General features: G+C 46.2%; 2 protein-coding genes across 2 annotated transcripts; one reads left to right on the plus strand and one right to left on the minus strand.

The window, feature by feature from the left end:
* Positions 1-1,189: 1,189 nt before the first annotated feature.
* Positions 1,190-2,110, minus strand: SLC25A53 (solute carrier family 25 member 53; the record flags this gene model as incomplete). The annotated part of the gene is made up of 1 exon (XM_079765828.1): positions 1,190-2,110. The coding sequence occupies one exon, from the start codon at positions 2,108-2,110 to the stop codon at positions 1,190-1,192; it is 921 nt and encodes a 306-aa protein (XP_079621954.1).
* An 8,309-nt stretch (positions 2,111-10,419) lies between these two features.
* Positions 10,420-11,610, plus strand: ZCCHC18 (zinc finger CCHC-type containing 18; the record flags this gene model as incomplete). Its single annotated transcript, XM_079764364.1, is given in 5 exon segments — positions 10,420-10,570; positions 10,573-10,741; positions 10,743-11,035; positions 11,038-11,323; positions 11,325-11,610. Coding segments are annotated over 5 exon segments (1,185 nt in total).
* Between the last annotated feature and the right edge of the window lie 2,169 nt (positions 11,611-13,779).

A 13,779-nucleotide genomic window follows, 5' to 3' on the forward strand; every position in this document is an offset into this window, starting at 1 on the left:
ACATTAGTGACATAATGGAATCAGCGCCATATATTAAATGTTATCACAAGAGACTACCACCACATTCAGTTGTGGGTAATCAGGAGAGGAACCACAGAAAAGGTGGCCTCTAAGCTGGACTTTGAGGTTCTGGAAGGATTTTGGCAGACTGGCATGTGGAAAAGGGGCACTGGAGGTGAAGAGAATAAGTGCGGGCCAAAGCATGGCCATGGTAAAGTTTGGGGCATTTTGGGGGAGAAAATAATAGTCCAGTTTGGCTGGTATATGAAATCTATGTAAGTGAGAGTGGTGTGATGAAATGCTAAAAGTTATGAGTACTATATTTTGAATGGCTTTGAACTACAGGCTAAGATTTCTGATCTTTAATTTATGTCATAGTGACTATATCGATAGCAATAAAATATGCAATGATCTGTGAGGATTTCTTAGGGAAACTAAAGTGGTTTCTAGGCAATGCCATTGCTTTGTCCCCAAGCAATCTATAGTAATTTTTTTCTATTTTACATGCAACTAAATCACTTCCTTCAAAGTCTATTCTTTCTATCCATCCAGGAACCACAACTCTCCCCACTCCCACTTCCAGTTCAACAGTTCTTTTGGCACCCAATCAATTGAAGCAAGTCTAATTTAGGATTCCCAGCTACAACTGCCACCCTGAAGCTACCCATAGTTGTGAGAAATGAGAGTAGTGGTGATAGGTATAGTGAACAATGTCATGAAAATGTAGCCATTTGAGAAGTTCTATGCAATCCCCATCCTAAGAGTCAAGCTTTAGTTCTTTGAAATTGGAGTTCCTGGTCCTCCACTCAGTTTGGTCCAGAGAACAAGAGGGGTCCCAAAACTCACAGTGCCTAATTAAAGTTCTTTTAAACTTTCCTCTTATTGTCAAAGAATTCCTTAAAGAAATTACATTTCATCTGGGTGACAAATTATTTATAGGCCTCCTAAGTCCAAGGCTGTTGAAGCTGTGGACTGGTAGGAGTGACTTTCTCTTTCTGATCAAGGAAGGATGCTGGGCTTTGTCTGTTCCCAACAGGTTAGTGGTTGGGAACTTCTCTAGTGCACTGACAGTTCAAATATGCTAAAGAATGATTGTATTAGATAATTAAGCCAAAGAAGTAAGCTATTTAGATGAACCCGAGAAGACTTAGAATAACAAAGTTACCATGGTCACACTTCCTGAAGCTAGTCAGTCTTTCAGCTCTTTCTTGGAATGAGACCTCCTCTGAAGGAAGTCATGGATAGCAGTAGTGAGGCCCCATGTCACACTGGACCTTAGGATGACGAGGGATCCTCCACGGTAGATCAGGAACACCTTTCGGCCCCGAGTGTCCCACATGTCCTGGGCAGAGGCCCACAGGCTGGGCATGCTCTGCCAGCCAATATGGGACTGCATATTGGCAACTAGTACAATCAGAGGATAGAGAACTAGGCAGGTGATTGTTCCATTGACACTTCCAGACACCATGGCAGGGACCCAGTGAGGTAGGCCTTGTTTTGCCAAGCCATCCTGGATGGGGTCCTTGAAGGAGAAATACAGAGCACTCCCCAGGCTGTTCCTGAGAAGGACAGGCCAGAAACCACGATAGTACCCCAGCGATAGCCGCCCCCAAAGCCCATAAGAGTTGAATTCCTTGAGAATGCTGAAGGTGGTAGGGAAGCGAGCTTGCTTGCGACCATCTTGGAGCACATTTTGCACCCTTTCAAAGGGGCTGAGTGCCACAGCCTCCACCACACCAGACATGAGCCCTGCAGCCCAGCGGTGTCCCAGAGAGTGTGGCCCAACAGGGGAGAGAGAGCACAGCAGGCTATCATAAGTCCCAAATAGTAGAGTCCCTTGCAACGTCTTGGAGAGAAGAGGCGGGTAGATTCCCCGGTAGAAGTATTGGGGGCCTTCATGCCAAAGCTGTCGCAGAGCCTCTGACACCGTCACAGCATGGATCTGTTGCCGGAATACAACCTTATAGATAGGGAAGGTCAGAAAAGTAGACATAAAATTGGAAATGGCCCCAAGGGCATAGGCCTGGGAATGCCAGCTTTTCTTTCCAGGAGTCTCTGCTTGCGTCCAGTGCTGAAGCTCCTTCCCAGGACAGTGGTTCGGTTCCCCCATGCTGGAGATAACTGGGTGCAGATGGAATAAACTGGCAAGAGTTGGGGGGAAGAGGTTAGGCTGACTATTAAATCTGTTAGTGAGCATTTTCACTGCTTAGTTAGAAAGAGAACCCCGAGAAACTCAGCTTTAAGGAAACAAGCCACTCTTTGGTCCAGTTTCTGAGAAATAAGAACTCTCTTAAGGAAGAAGTAAAACAAAGGCAGTTAGTTTTTCTGGAGTCACCTCTATAGTGTTTTGCTGACACAGCAAATATTCTAATATTCAAAGAAAGTTTAAGATTGAATAAAACTGGAGAAAGAGGGCTCCAAAACCTATTATATTCTGTTTTCACCATATGAAAAGTCACATTTTATAAGTTGCTAGAATAAAAAGTTGCTATTCTCTTTCTGAGAAGTGGCACTTTCTTGTACAGCAGAAAGGCATTCAAAAGTTGTTGTCTTTAAAAGTTAGAAGTTTTAGGAGTGGGAAGTCTTCCTCTACTCTGTTTCTGTAGATTCTTGCCTATGTTGTAGCTGTTTCATGTTCCTCTATCCAGAATGAGGAATAGAAAGAGGAGCTGTTCCTAGAAATTCAGCACCAAAAGGCTCCGCACCTTCCAATTCCCATGCCTAACCTTGTATGGGAGAGCAGAGGTTCTCAGCCTTGACACTATTAACATTTTGGGTCAGAAAATTCTTTGTTCTAGTGCCTATCCTGTGCATTGTAGGGTATTTAGCAGTATCCTGGCCTCTACTTACTGGATGCCAATAGCACCAGTTGTGACCTAAATAGCTATGACAACAAAAAAGATCTCTATATTGCCATATGTTCCGGGGAGAGGGCAGACAGAATTGCCTCTGGGTCAGAACCATTATAAAAAGGGAAGAAGCAGTGCTCAGGAACAAATTAAACTTTTGCACTCGGATGTCGAGTGTGACTTGACAGAGTTAGCATCGGTAGCAGCAACAATAATTTGAAATATAAAAAAATCCAAATAAATAAGTTTGTATGAAAAGAAACTCCAGTTTTTTTATTCTACTGCCGCGCTTTGTAAAATCTGGGGTATTTTAAAAAATTAAATCCCGAGTAGAATAAAGGAAGCGAGAAAAAAGCAAGCGAGTGCAAAGGGTTAATGCTCAGTGTGGATCTGAGAACCTGAGAGAGCTTGTCAGGAAGGAAATAGGAGCTCCGCTAAGCTGAGAGGACCACTGCAGTGAGAGATGGTGTGTGAAGAGGAAGCATAGATGTATGAGTAGGAGAGAGGAGGAGGAGGGTGGGGGCAGATGACCAGGCTGGGGACTCACATTTAGATTGACAGGAAGCCTGGTAGGAACTGCAGACCCAGAGGTTTCACACAGAACTCTGGGCCCTGTGGTCCTGAGGGGAGTGAGATGTTGGGGCTCTAGTTATGCTGGCAGTTGGTGGCCCACTTAATAGGGACAAAGAGGGCAGAGGCCCAGAGGGTGCGGGGGGGGGGGGAACCAGGCACTGCAAGAAGCCCACTGCAGCCTTTCCTGGACTGCTGCACCCAGAACCTGACTTAAAGGGCTCCTCCTTCCAGAATCACTCCTCAGCTCCTCCCTGGCTTCTTACTCCTGCTCCATCCAGGATCCCACAATCTCATTTTACAAAGTCCTCACCCCAAGCCACACACTCACACTCTCTCTTGGTGGAGGGTGGTAGAGGCTCAGACTCCCCTGCTGTGCCATCACCCCTCCCCCACCCCACATTCCATGTTGGCTATAAGCCCCACCTCCTCACCCCTTGACCAGGAGACTGTGAGGGTCCCTCTGCCTGGGACCCTTTAGCTGAGCACTGGCCAGGAGCAAAGGCTAAAGAGGCCCACTCCTTGCATCCCTCTGGGGCCCTGGCAGCGACCTCCATCTCTCCAAAGCCAAAGGGACACCTTCCTCACCCCAGGCAGGAGGTAGCCCCGCTCAGGCTCCTAAGCCACCGGGCGTCCTAATATTCTCGAGCTGTCCTACCATGGGACTTCTTCCCCAACTTTTACCCGCACCTAAATAAAGATGAGGGATGGGGGAAATGTCTGTTTCTTCTTCTATTTCAGAGTGCGATAATGTACCACTTTCTGCCAATACTTTCCTGAGTAACCTAAAAACATGTGTTGACTAGCTGCATAAGGCAGGCTGACTTAGCAGAAAAAAAACTGAGCTAGGATTTGGCAGACCATCATTCTAAGTGCCAGTTCTGTTATCAACTTCCTATGTGACCTTTAGAAATTAATTTACATCTTGTAGCCTCCTCCATCTGAGTTATAAAATGAGCAAACAGGGTGAAAATCTCTCTAGGCATCCTCATACTGTGCATGTCAGGGCATTGACATGGGGGAATTTTGGCAAATATTTGATAGAGGAATTAATTGTATTTTTCCATCCCTGATTTTTTTTTTTTGGCCTCCCCCCCCCCCACCCAGTCATTTTCAGGGATTAAAGGTGAATTATTTAGACATATCTTACCTTAAACATCTAATTTGTCATTTTATAAATCTAATTTTTCCTATTTAATGGGGGTGAGGAGAGCCCACTTTTTCTTGTTCAGATGCTAGTCTTGGGGACAGACTAACCTGAGACTGAATTCTGCTTCCACACTTACTTAGTTGTCTGACCTTTCAAGAAACTTCACCAAGTCTTGGTTTATTCAGCTATAAAATAGAGACAATAGATCTCTTTCAATATGTAGTTGTGAAGATTAATAAAATCAAATGAGATAAAGTGGTTGAGCATCCATAACATGGTGGCCTCAATAAAAATAAATAAATAAAAATAAGATGCTTCCTGACCTCACATCTGTCTCCACAGAGCAAATGCTCCTGCAGGACATTCTCAGGCCAGCCAGAACCAGATGATGTGGTATGGTGGAACCAATCTCATGTTCATTTGGAGGTGGGAAAGACTTCTTCTGTGAATGTCAAGGTGTTAAACAATCCCAGACAGCCTGCCCTGTTAAGATGAATTTCGAAGTCAAGACCACAGGATGGGCCTGGAGTTGGCCTGTGTCTCCTGCATTTATAGCCTAGTAAAGTGAACCCAGGGGGTTCCAGACTCCCCTGGCCAGACTAGTCCAGATGGACAGCCTGTGTGACCATCCCAGGATCCAGCCCCACATTTGTCCATTCACTCAGGGCATACATGAGCCAGTCTTTTGGTCAGCTCACAAACATGTATTCAGTATGATCATCTAGTGAATAACTGGTTAAATCACTGTGGAGCTGGAAGTGAATAGGACTTTGTGCCTGCCCTAAAGAGCTTGGGAATATAGTGGAATAGACAGATTAACAATGAGCTAATCTATACTGGAAAGCAAAATAAAGTGTGTAATCAAGGACAGAGTAGAAAGGCAAGAGCTATGTATTCCACCTGGGACAGGGAGCAGCCAAAAATTTTTCTTCAGGGAGGGGCATCTGACTTGATCCTTAACCAATAAGCAGACCCTCATTAAGTAGAGGAGTGAAGGCAGGTATTCTAGGCTGAGGAAGAGGCCTTAGGCACTGTGGCCTAAAAGCATGAGTGGTGCGTGGTGCTGGATGCAGACCATGGGAAGGAGATATAGCTGTGGTTGACAGATGATTTAGAATGAGGGCCACATTTGTTTTCCACACTGCAGTGCATTGTGGGTTTGAATTTTGCAGTGCCACTTCCTAGCTTTATGACCTTGGCCAAGTCTCTGTCTCTTTACCTCTCTGTGCCTCAGTATGCTTATCTGTAAAATTATTGTCATGAAGGATGCATGAGATGAAAAATATAAAATGCTTAGCACAGTACTTGGTATTTAAGTTTCTCCATGAGTTATATTAGTAGTTTCTCTTTTAAAAAATGATATCCCAGGAATAAAGAGTGCAACTACATTGTTCTAAAGGCTAAAATCAGTCTAATGTACTGGGTCATCTGCAGAGTTCATTTTCAATTATTTGTTTGGAAGACAGCAGAAAAGAGCTGGTCATGGCCTTTGGAGTTTGACAGCCCTGCACTGGAGTCCCAGTACCTCCACTATCCAGCTGTGTGGCCTTATGCAATTTACTTAACCTTCCAGAAACTCAGTTTCTGGATCTGCAAAATGGAATAGCATGCCTTTCTTGACAGGGTTGCTGAGAAGCTTAAATAAGATAACAGATGGAAAGTTCCTGGCACAGAGGCGGGCAGTCAAGGGCAACCATTATTGTTTCAACTGTGCAATTGAAAGCTTTTATCTCCCTAAACTTTGGCCTATTAAGGTTCCTTTGTGGAAATTGGAAAATGTAGTCTCAATCGAGCCATGAATTGGAACACAGTCCATATATTGAGGCCAGAGATAAGGGATGCTCTGTACCCAGTTGGAGCCAAATTAGCAAATCCTCCTCCCAGCCTTGGGCAGAGAACTCCCACTTTGTTCTAATGACCAGATCCAAGCACATTTACACAATCCATTTCATTTCACTATTTTTTGTCAGAGCTTTAAGATCTATTATTTATCCTATTTGATCCACCCTCACCAGGTCTAACTGCAGATCACCTAATTTGGTGAGGAAGTCAATTTAAACACAGAAGAATCTACTGAGACTCAGGGTCAGATGTCATGGGATCGGAGAGCAGAATCAAGAGTCTAAAGAAAACTAAGAGCTACTGCCAGCATCACTCTTGACTGTGTAAGGTGAACCTTCTACCTCCCCTCTCTACCCCATTCACTATTCCATGCACAAGAAAAAGTCTACAGTCTTCAAATGAAAAGTGCTTCATCTCCAAATCTGAATTTTTTACTTCAAGGAACTCTAGGTATTGGGCTGTAAATAAGAAGGCAGAAAGGAGCAGGTGAAGTACCTTGGCAGGTTGAAGATGAGCCCAGCAGTAAAAGAGAATACGATTGTTCATTTGCTTTCAAGTATCAGAAGTCAAGACCAAGAACCACAGGAAGCCTTCTAGCCATAATTGACATAAGAGAAGTAAAGACCTGCTCTCCAAGAACCAGAAGTCATGGAAAATGGAGCAGGTTTTCCAGCCCCTGGCTTCATGACCCATTCACTCTGGACAGCCCTCCATGCCGTTTCCATGGAGTTGCTCCTTCTCTGGGTCCAGTGATGGCAAATCCAGCAAAGGAGAGGTCCCCTCAAGAGCTCACAGAAGGGCAACCTAGCAACCTGTCCTGAAGCCAGGAAATGAAAGAGCTCTATCAGCAGCAGCGAGCTATGGTTGGGGTTTAGGTAAAATTGTGTGTCATTTCTCACACTTCTTTCTCAAATTCAAGTTGAAAGAGGAAGATGCTACAAAGAAAGATTATAGGGAAGTGGTTCTTAACCATTTCTGGGTGGCCGACTTATTTGAAAATCTATCAAGCGGTGGACTCAGAAAGATAGAGAGGGTCCAAATTCTTTGCCAACAATTTCAGGAAGGACCCTAGGTAGGAATCTCTGCTCTGGAGTTCCACCTCATGACAGATACACTGTGGACAGGTACATTGGCAGCAGGCCTACTCACCTGATGTGGTTCGCAAACCTCTCTACACCTCAGAATTAACAATGGCAGTATTTAAAAATATAAATCATACTCCCCATCCCAGTCCTAGTAAATCCAAATCCCCCAGAGGTGGGTCTCAGGAATCTGCATTTCTCACGAGCTCTCCAAAATGATTCTGAGGCAGCCAGCCTTGTACCCACACTTTGGTTAATAGCATGGGTTGTGGCATCAGAGAGATTTGGTCCAAATTTTGGCTTCACCTTATAATTTCAGTTGTCATTTCACATCTGAGCTTTATCTCTTTTGGGGCCATAAGCTGTAGAAATACTGTTTTACTTTTTTAAAAAAAAATAAACTGGCAGTTTGTTTTAGTGTAAAAAGTGTAAAAAGAGAAAGAAAGTTGCCTTACTTTCCTCTTGGGTATAATGGGTAATGTAAAAGTTGCCCATGTCTTCCCCGACCCCTCTCCCTGCAGCCTCCTCATCCCCCTCCCTCTGCACTACCAGCACACCAAGACTGCTGTTGATAAGGTTTGAGAACACCAATGTAAAAAAGCTCAATTGGGCAAATAGCATTTGGAGAACAGCAGGCTTGGGTGCAAAATCGAAGCTGATGCTTATTTGCTGTGTGATTCCAGGCAACATACCTAACCTCTCTGTCTGTTTCCTTATCTATGAAATGGAGAGAGTAGTTCTTGCGGACTAATTCTATATAATTCTAAATGAGCTCTCCCATCTCCACTTTGGCTCTTCTCCACTAACCCTCAATCTGAGAGTAGGGAGGGAGGAGTGTTCACAAGAGGCAGCCTTTGAAATCAGACATGTTGACTTGGGCATGAGCTCTTAGCTCTGCACTTCCTAACCATATTGCCTGGGCGCTTAAGCCCCATCTCTATTAAATGGGCACGCTGCTACCTTCTTCCCAAGGCTGCTGAGAAGAGTCAATGAATGTTAATGCAAGGGCATCTACAAGTAGAAAGCGCTCAATAAATGTCCCCCCCCCCCTTCCCTCTATACAAAGGTGAGGAACTCTTATTGTTCACTTGATTTCTGTCTCACCTCGTGTTTAATGCATCCAGTCTCAGAGTGCGAAGGAAAGTGAGGTAGAAGGGGAGTGGGAGAAGCGAAGCGGAGCGAAGAGAAAAGCCACAAACTCACGGGTAAAATGCAAATCGGCCGAGTCCGGTGCTTCCCAGCTGCACTTGACACTGCGCTGGTTCTCGCGCCTGTGTGCTGCAGCCCCCGCCAGTAGCTCCCCCCTTTTGCTAGCAATGGCTTGGGCCGAGGCTGACCCGGGAGGCCGCCCCCTCGTCCCACTGATTGGTCGCGCCGCCAGGCTCATTATGCTCTTTTGTCTCAATGGGCAAAGGCTGAAAGAAGCATTGGTTGCTGGGAGGGCCCTGCGGATAGGCAGGGGCGGCCTCCGCTGCTGTGGGAACCATGGAGCCTCAACTCAGCTCCCCCTTGCTGGGCGGCCTTTCGGAGCAGCTCCTTCTAGCAGCCCCAAGTAGCTTAGTGGCCTAGGAAACACCATCCTACCCCACCCCCGCCTCAGGGCCTCAGAGATCTGAAGGCGGCATCCCTCGCTGTCCACTGGGCACCAACCACTGCCTGCCAGACGAGTACAGGTAAAGAAAGGGGGTGCGACTGCCTGGCGCGGTGAAAGGCCCAGGGAAGCTCCACCAGGACTGGGGGCTCCATGCTTGGGGAATGGAAAACTGTGAGGCAGGGGAAGGAGCTCTCACATAGCCTGGCTGGAGGGAGGAAGTGGGGTGTCACCGGATGCTGCCTAGTGGGTAGGATTTGCCTAGACTGAGGAGGGGGGTCGTTTTCAGGAGGGGTAGTTAGGGACAAGGAGTGGGGATGAATCCCCCTTTTCATTTCACCTCTTCCTGGAGGGGAATATGCTGATATTCCGTCCAACTCCTATTCCCTTTCTAGGTGGCAGGCCTTCAAAGCCAAATGAGAACTTGAAATCTGTGTGGCTGATTGCAGAGCTGGTAGGCTGACGATTTCCTTGGGAAAATGTAATGGAGGGGTCGCTTTGGCTTGTATTCAGAAGATGGGAGAGGGAATTTTCTGTCTGGATACAGCAGTGGTTGGGTGGTTGGGTGGTGGGGGGAAACAGGATGAGAGAATGAAGCTGCTTCTGATTCTTCTCTTCCCTGCCTTGCCTGCCATGAGGATGCAATCTAGAGGGCCTGAGGACTGGAATATTCAACCCCAGGTGGTAAAAGGTCCACCTACCTCAGAAAGAAGCTTTCTCACAGAGGGCACCTGTTGCAGAGGTTGGAAGTGAAATAAAGGCATGCACTTTTTTCGAGCTCTGGTAAGAATCTGAGAAATAACCGGCAAACCTTGAGAAGGGGCTATAGTTGAAACCTGAGACCAAGAGTTTAATCTTATTTATTACCACAAATCTGTGAGACTTAGACCATTGCACTCTATTTTGAGAGCCCAGTTCAGCTCCACACACTATTTTATCTGGAATTCCAAGCTACAGTTTGTCCATTCTCCACCCTCCTGGAGGATTGGTAGGAGGGGATGGATGTGGCTCTGAAAAGCATCCTTGTTAGCATGGCACACCCCCTAGCTCCAGAAGGTTGTAATTGACAGTTTCCTGAATGATAATTTTAGGGCATTGGGCAAATATGAAATGTACTGCAGGATGTTCAGGAAGGTTGAGAAACCTACTGCAGGCTGCTTCCCTGAGGTCTACTACCTTATTGACCTTTCCCCCACTTTTTTTTTACAGCTCCTATTGAGATACAAAGAAGGCAGAGCCCAGGAACAATGCTTTGGTGATTCCTCCTGCAGATCAGGCTTTTGTAAAAGCCTGAACATCTTGTTATATATATAGATGATCATTGATCATTTGGTCATGGCTAGCATCATTACTCGTGTGGGTAATAGCCGGTGGCAAAACACACCCTTGCCTCCTTGGGCTTATTCCATATTGAGGTCCTTGGGGAGGAGTCGTGGTCCTTTAAGGGTCAACATGACAGAAAGAAACATGAATTTGTTTTCCGGCAAGGGGTACCAGCCCAAGGGGAAGAAACCTTTGAAAACTGGCTAATCCAAGTAAATGGGGTCCTGCCAGATTGGAATATGCCTGAGGAGGAGAAGCTCAAGCGCCTGATGAAAACCCTTAGGGGCCCTGCCCAGGAGGCCATGCATTTGCTTCAGGCAGCCAACCCAAGCCTAAATGGCAGATTTCTTGCACACAATGAATTTGGTGTTTGGGGAGTCTGAAAGCAGTATCACTGCCCATGGTAAATTTTTTAACACCCTGCAGGCACAAGGGGAGAAAGCCTCCCTTTATGTGATCCGTTTAGATGTGCAGCTCCAGACCGCTATTCAGGCAGGGATCATAGCTGGGAAAGATGCAAACCAGACTCGCCTGCACCAGCTCCTTTTAGGGGCTGAGATGAATGGGGACCTGCGCTACAGGCTGAAGCGTCTTCTCAGGATGTATGCAAATGAGCAGGAGCGTCTTCCCAATTCCTGAAGTTAATCAATATGATAAGGGAGGAGGAAGATTGGAATGACAATTTTATGAAACAGAAGCGGACCAAGAGATCTGAGCTAATCATGGAGAGGGCCCCAAGCCCTGTGGCATTTCAGGGCCCCCAGTCAATCGTGATTAGCAGTGCTGACTGCGACATGATAGAGCTAGATGATATCCTCAATGACTCAGATGAGGATGTGATCCTGGTGGACCCTCCACTGCCATCCATGGGTGTCCCTCCCCTCAGAGACAGGGTCCCACCTCAGGATCAGACACCGTCATTCCCCCAACAGTTCCCAGGTTCAGTCTCCTTCCACCAGTGGTGGTTCCGGGTATAAGAATGATGGTCCCGGGGATATGCGTAGAGCCAGGAAGCAAAAATACACAACCCATTGTTCATATTGTGGAAAGGAGGGCCACTCCAAGGAAACCTGTGACAATGAGAGCAACAAGGCCCAGGTATTTGAGAACTTGATCATCACCCTGCATGAGCTGATACCTACAGAAGAGGAGGGGTCAAAAGAGGTACCGAGTGAAAACAATGACCTCTCTGAGCCACAGTAAGGTGATAGACCCAGCCCTAAGTGAATCCTTAGATACATTAAAAAAAACTGGTGATGATAAAAATGGGGGTAGGTTTCTATTTGCATGAATTAATCCACAAAGTGGTTTTTTGGGGAAAGAGGAGGTGTTGGATACCAGCAAAGTGGAGGGGATGGCCTGACCTCTATCCCTGCTCCCTCTTCTGTCTCTCTAAGGGTCTGTTCTCTGCATCTATTTCCTTGCTGACTTTATTTGTTTTATGATAAGAGTAGAACACATTGTTAAACCTTTTAAAATGTAGGAAAATAGAAAAACTAAACTACCAATCACCTGAAACTCCACTCACATAACAATTGTCAGCCCTTTGATGAATGTCCTTTTGGATATTTCCTTATAATTGTATACCCAGATAGATATATGTATACATAAAAGTGATCAAATATAAGTGCTGTTCTATACTGTGTATCCTTTCACCAAACTGTATGTGGTGACCTTTTATGTCAATGAATATATATAAGCATCAAGTTTAATGTCTGCGTGATATTACTTTTAGGAATATAGAGGAAAAATAGGAAAACTAAATATAGAAGCTATAATGAGGAGGGTCATACTCTGAAGTAGAACTTTTAGACATGAAGAAAAGGGAAGCTGAAAAAGACTGAATACCTCCCAAAGAGCCCCTTATCACAATTAATCTGTCTCCTAAGTCACTGAGTCAAGTCCCCATCCACTTGTTAATAATGTCCCAATGCTTTCTTCTCTAAATGCATCTGAGAAATCTGATGATGGGACAGGGGTGGGGGCAAAAATGGCTAGAGCCCCAACATCTCACTCCCCTCAGGACCACAGGGCTCAGAGTTCTGTGTGAAACCTCTGGGTCTGCAGTTCCTACCAATCTTTAGGGGCTCCATTCCTGTTCACTTTGGGAAGGGACAGCTCTTCCTTTCCTGGGTAGTTTTCATAGATTGCTGCTACTGCTGCTTCTGGACAATGCCTGGAAGCAGCAACAAGACTGCCCTTTGGGCTGACACTACCATCTCTGCCTCCTCCCTAATTACACAGAAACTAGCTACTCTTGGGAGTGTGGCACCTGGAGGCCTTCCAAGCCTTACCTTAGCTGCATGCTAGAGGACACCAGCAGCCCAAGGATTCCAAGCTTACTTCACCCCAACCCAAGAATGGGAATAGCCCGGGAAGGATGAAAAGCAATCTGTATGTCAGGGCATGTAAAAAAAAAAATAAGGGAATTAGAAAACTCATGTACCATTTTAGAATTAAGGGCATTAATAGGAGAGAGAAGGCGCAGAAGGACCTTCCTGACCTGCTCCATTTCATGGCCTCAGATTGGAGGGTGATAAAAAATGTGTGCTCTGGCCACGTGGCTCAGTTCGTTGGAGTGTCATCTTGTACACTAAAAAGTTGTGGGTTTGATTTTGGGTAAGGTACATACCGAGGTTCTGGTTTGGTCCCAGGTCGGGGTGAGTATGGGGGACAACCAATCAATGTTTCTCATGTCGGAGTCTCTCTCTCTCTCTCTCTCCCCCCACTCCTCTCTCTCCCTTCCTCTTTCTCTAAAGTCAATGGAAATGTATCCTCGGGTGAGGATTTTAAAAAAATGACATGTGATCTCAGTCCCTAAGGGTCCCATGTTTCTTGCAGTTTTATCAGTTCCTTTCCTTGTGAGCAGCACAAGGTTGGTAGGGAGATGATTTCATTTAAGGTAGGGAGTGGAGTGAAATAAATGCAGACCTGAGAGAGCTTGTCAGGAAGGAAATAGGAGCTCCGCTAAGCTGAGAGGACCACTGCAGTGAGAGATGGTGTGTGAAGAGGAAGCATAGATGTATGAGTAGGAGAGAGGAGGAGGAGGGTGGGGGCAGATGACCAGGCTGGGGACTCACATTTAGATTGACAGGAAGCCTGGTAGGAACTGCAGACCCAGAGGTTTCACACAGAACTCTGGGCCCTGTGGTCCTGAGGGGAGTGAGATGTTGGGGCTCTAGTTATGCTGGCAGTTGGTGGCCCACTTAATAGGGACAAAGAGGGCAGAGGCCCAGAGGGTGCGGGGGAGGGGGGGCAGGGGGAAAACCAGGCACTGCAAGAAGCCCACTGCAGCCTTTCCTGGACTGCTGCACCCAGAACCTGACTTAAAGGGCCCCTCCTTCCAGAATCACTCCTCAGCTCCTCCCTGGC

This window comes from Cnephaeus nilssonii, assembly GCF_951640355.1.
Source record: "Cnephaeus nilssonii genome assembly, chromosome: X".
In the NCBI taxonomy this organism is placed as follows: Eukaryota; Metazoa; Chordata; class Mammalia; order Chiroptera; family Vespertilionidae; genus Cnephaeus; species Cnephaeus nilssonii.